A 5,236-nucleotide genomic window follows, 5' to 3' on the forward strand; every position below is an offset into this window, starting at 1 on the left:
AAACATATTTTATTAATTATAATGCATCGTTCGAAATAAAAATAATAGTTTATAATATATTTCTTAGAAAATATGTATATATATATATATATATGTTATATATATATATGTTATTTAATTAGAATTACGTTAAAATTCTAATAGTAGAATGAGGAAAATACAATTCAGAAAAATATAATTGAAAAATTTAAATTCAGCAAGATCGAATAAGTTTTGCAAGTTTTTATTATTACAATAATAATTATTATCAAAGAAGCGATAAAAATATTGATCATAAAATATTTTCTTAAACTCAGCCAATTAAATCTCTCGAGTTAAAAAATATTTTCATCATCTCATTAATTGAATGAAATTGCGTATATACGGAAGATTCGCAAAGAAATTTTGCATATTGTTTTCGTCACTTATTTTATATTCAGAATTCTTTATAAAATTAAATTCACTTCATTTGTACAAAAAAATATACAAAATTAATACATATCATAATGAATTTTCAATATATATTAATATAAATACTTTTATGTATCTATATATCTATAATAAATATATATATATATATAATAAATAATCAATTTATAAACAAATATAATGTGTTACACATTGATTATGACACGAGTCCCATCGTAGCCTCGACCATAGGGAGAATATGCATTTGTGAAAACATCATAATTACCCTTCCTAAAAAAAATATATAATAATAATAAAAAAAAATATCAGAAAATAGTACAATTTAAGAAAAGAGAAAATATATAAATTTTCTTTTTTTATGCTATTCTTTTGAATTTAAATGAAAATTATATTAACACGTTGCTAGGTGTAGCGTATCCCATTGGAGTAAATACATTATTACACTGATTTCTGCATTTGCCTATGAAGGCGTTATTGTCTCTAATCGATTCCGCATAAAATTCGACAGATCTATTGTGACTACAAATATCTGTAATATATAATGATGAAATAAGCAAGCTATATTATGAATTGAAGGTAGAAATTGATTAATCAAAAATTCCAAGTAACGAATCATTCGAAAACTAAAAAAAATTAAGAGCTATGTGTCTTATACAAACCTATCAAAAACAATATCAGATTGGTTGACGTACAGCCTGGCTGCGGTCTGACACCATAATTAACATAAAAATCTACATGACCAACTTTTTTAGCGAGTCCCAAAATGCCTATATCGGTGTGTATAACGTCTACGAATTTAGCATCAGAATTCGTCAAATGAGCATTGAGAATGTAGAAGAAAGGACCAGCAGGATCTAAAGCTATAAGAAGAAAAGAGTTCGTTTGCATTTATCGAAAATTGGTAAAGAAAAAATGCAAATAGAGAAATAAAATTTACGAATCATCGAATATACTTTAAAAAATCATTTAACACAAAAAAAATTATTTTTCATTAAATAGCTTCTTTCTTTTGAAAAATGAATAATACCTGTTATCCTGGGAATTTTGAATTTTGTTTTACGACTAATTTTTGCTGCAAGATGTGCGCCTAATGAGTGTCCAATTATATGTATCTTTTCTGGATTCACACCTCTGTCTACTATGTTGTTCAAAGCATTGGCCATAAGTTCGCCAAGTATGTTGATTGCCATCGTAGAAATTATATAAGCCTGATACGTAATATCCCGATAATCAAGTGCTAGAATATTATCCTGCGTATTATTTAAATATGCTGCAACAATTTAGAAAGGATGATATTAGATATTTTCATATAAATAATGCATCGTATGTAATAATATGTTACATGAAAATTAAGCATTAACTGATAAATAATGAAAAGTAAATTTATTAAAAAGCTGTCACTGATATTGATTCTTTAACCAGTTAATTCCAGAAATAAATGAATTATCATTAATATATTTAATATTTAATTTATAATACATCATTAATATATTTTGAAATTCTTTTAGTTAATACTTAATATTTAAAAATTTCTTGTCTTCGGACAAATAAATTTCAAATTTCATTAGCGTTAAATAATTCGATAAAGTTTTAAGGAATTTGCACTTTTTTAAATTGTTTTATAAAAAATAAAAAAGAAAATCAATAAAAAATTTATTTTATTTCATTTTAGTCTTGATAAATTTATTATTAAATAAGTTAAGAATTTTTAAGCAATAATGCATAATCTGTTATTGAAGATATTACTAATATATTTTAAATTACTAATATATTTTATATTAAATAGTAAAATAGCAATTTAATTATATAATCTTAATAACAACAACTTAATCTTAATAATAACAAAATAAAAAAATATATAAATATTGGTAATTTATATTATAGTTGCAAATCATGTAAGATAATAATAAGATAAAAACGTATAAATGTATAAAATATTAGCATTTTAATTAGCATTTAATTTCTATTGCATGTATAAGTAATGAGAAAAAAAATATAAAAAAAATATGTAAGCTTAAATAAAAATTAAATTATTGATTTGTATTTATAATAACTTACCATTAGTTATTAGTTTCACGTCATCAGAATTAATGTCACACCAGTAACCAGTTATATAAAACACTATACTATTGTTCTTTTGTACATGAGATAATAATTGATCAATATTTTTTAAATTTTTATCAATATAAAAGCCATTCCTAAAAATGAAACAATCACTTGATAAAATTTAAATATGCAATTAATTATATTATAATTAATCTTTTTTTTTCGTTCAATTCATTAATTTTCTATTAATTGTAAATAATAATACCTGTTATATAAACGCAAGAAAACATTTTTAATTAATATTCGTAAATTATTCGCAGCATCTGTGAACAATTTCAAAATTAATAATTCACTATAATTAACAATTCATATTATATTACATACAAAACTAAAAAGGAAATTTTTAAAAAATCAAAAATCGTGTTTACATATTTTTGATAAATAATTTTTTAAATAAGATGAAATAATTCTTAAATAAATGATGAACTTTGACTATTTTGAAAATATTTAAAATATTTTATTTTAAAATTTTATATGTATGCATTCTAATGTATTCTAAACTTGAAAAATTCAAGGTTTTCTGAATTTCTCAGTTTCAAAAACTTTTCTATGGTTTCCAATAATTATTGGATTTATTAATAACAATTATGCAATAATAATTAATTCCTTTTTTAAGTTTTTAACTTTTTTTTAAATATTTAAAATTTAACAAAAACTTACCTGATGATAGGAAAATAAAGAATACTAGCCAAAGATAAAAATGAATCTTGATCATATTTATAGTTATTTAATTCCTCTGTAAATCAAATCATTTTTTTACATTTACATCATTAAAATTAAATTCATTATATTTTCTTAGCTTTATTTTACTTACATGTCAAATAAATATAGTATTTAAAAATACTATATTTCTAGTTCTTCAATAATTTAATCCAACAATATTTATATATTTTTAAAATTAAATAATTTTTAATTAAATTAAAATTAAAAATAATTTTTCTAATATCAAATTATATTAATTATATTCAATTAATATAATATATTATTATAATTAATATAATTCAATTAATAGAATTATATTAATATTAAAGATAATTAGCAATTTTTATTTATTAGAAAGTGATATTTAAATTTATTTAAATTATTTAAATAGCAAAAGTTTTATAAATAATGTTTAATATAGTGTTTATATTAATATTTTAATATATTTAAATATACACCTATAATTATAAAATACAAACATTTAATTTTTTATTCTTATAAAAAAAAACTGATTCTAATAATTATTTTGCATCAGCAGCTATATGTAAGATTTTTTATTTGAAACTCATATCTCGAATATAAAGCATTTTTATTAAAAAAATGTTAAATTCAAAAATTTTATGTTTTAAAAATGAAATATATCCTATTTATTTTTTATTTATTGAAAATTTTCAAAGTTATTTGAAAGTTAAGTTTCAATTTTTTAATGGAAATTAATATTTTCGCAGTTTTTTATGAAAAAAAAAAAAGAAGAATTCTTGTATTTAACATTTTTTCTGAAAATCTGATATTTTCGAAATATTTAGATATGAATTTTTTTTCAAATCTAACTATCTACTTATATATCACATGATACTATATGATAATGAGTTTGACAAATCAAAATGATTTAAACTCTTGGAAATTGAAAAAAATGATTAAAGTAATTCATGAAAATATGGACATAAAATTCTGAATTGTCATCAGAGTAAGATGATATTAAGATGATATAAGAATATTTATAACTTTTTATATTTAATATAAATAGGAATAAATTTTTATAATAAAATATAGATAAATAACAATCCTAAGAATACGTAAAAATATTTACGTAAAAATTTTAAATGGATTGCATTACATAACTTAAGCTTTATTATAATTTCTTTAATGAATGCATAAAATATTTTAACATTCAAGTTATTTTCATGTAATATTTTTACGGAAATGGAAAATATGATGATTTTTGCAAATTTAAATATAATGCCGTGTCCAATGGAAATACTTTTTTTAAATCGATATTCTTTCTTTTCAATCATCTTATATTTACAAAAATTGTATAATTATAAAACATATTTTTAATAATAGTTAATAAAAGTGATATTATTATATTGAAATAAATTGTAATATTATTGATATATATTATATATTATTAAAATGATATATTTACCTTTAAAAAAAGAAAAATTCACACAGAAAAATTCTTGTGAATAAGATTAACTAGCTTAATAACACGAAACTTATTTCTGATTTGCAAATAATTACAAGTTTACTGTTACACGCAATCTTAATTCTTCTCTGAAGATATGGAATGCACAAGGATTCTCTTATAACTAAACTATTTTCAGATTTCTACGTATGATAATGATATCTTTATGATGAGGAAGAGAACTGGTTAAAATAACTGGTGAGACTATAAAAAATGATGTATATAATTCTATATATAAAAACTGAAAAATGTACAAAAAATAAAAGAAAAAGTAATCAAAATATAAAACAAAAAAGGGAATAGATATTAAAAAAAATCAGATGTAATTCAGGATAAAAATTATTATTAGAATAGAGAATAAAAACTTAACTAAAAAATCGTATTAAACTATGTTTTTCAATTTTTTTCTAGCTGGAATATGTACATTATGCACATTATGTAAGATTTGGAAAAAAATTTTGCACACATGACTTCATTCGTTATTTTATATTTATATAGAATTATTATAATAATAATATTATATATATAGAAAAAAATTGATATACAAACAGCTTG

The 5,236-nt window shown here is 19.8% G+C and overlaps 1 protein-coding gene across 1 annotated transcript in view; it reads right to left on the minus strand.

Annotated features, from left to right (window-relative positions):
* Positions 1 to 549: 549 nt before the first annotated feature.
* LOC102671466 overlaps positions 550 to 5,236 on the minus strand; it is a 7,188-nt gene continuing 2,501 nt past the window's right edge. The window contains exons 7-12 of the mRNA XM_006607962.2: positions 2,720 to 2,777; positions 2,467 to 2,606; positions 1,436 to 1,678; positions 1,068 to 1,268; positions 805 to 937; positions 550 to 678 (exon numbers count right to left, since the gene is read on the minus strand). Of these exons, the coding sequence (XP_006608025.2) occupies positions 594 to 678; positions 805 to 937; positions 1,068 to 1,268; positions 1,436 to 1,678; positions 2,467 to 2,606; positions 2,720 to 2,777 (860 nt within the window). The 3' untranslated portion in view covers positions 550 to 593. The remainder of the gene's footprint in view (positions 679 to 804; positions 938 to 1,067; positions 1,269 to 1,435; positions 1,679 to 2,466; positions 2,607 to 2,719; positions 2,778 to 5,236) is intronic.

Source organism: Apis dorsata, unplaced genomic scaffold, assembly GCF_000469605.1.
Source record: "Apis dorsata unplaced genomic scaffold, Apis dorsata 1.3 scaffold_27, whole genome shotgun sequence".
In the NCBI taxonomy this organism is placed as follows: domain Eukaryota; kingdom Metazoa; phylum Arthropoda; class Insecta; order Hymenoptera; family Apidae; genus Apis; species Apis dorsata.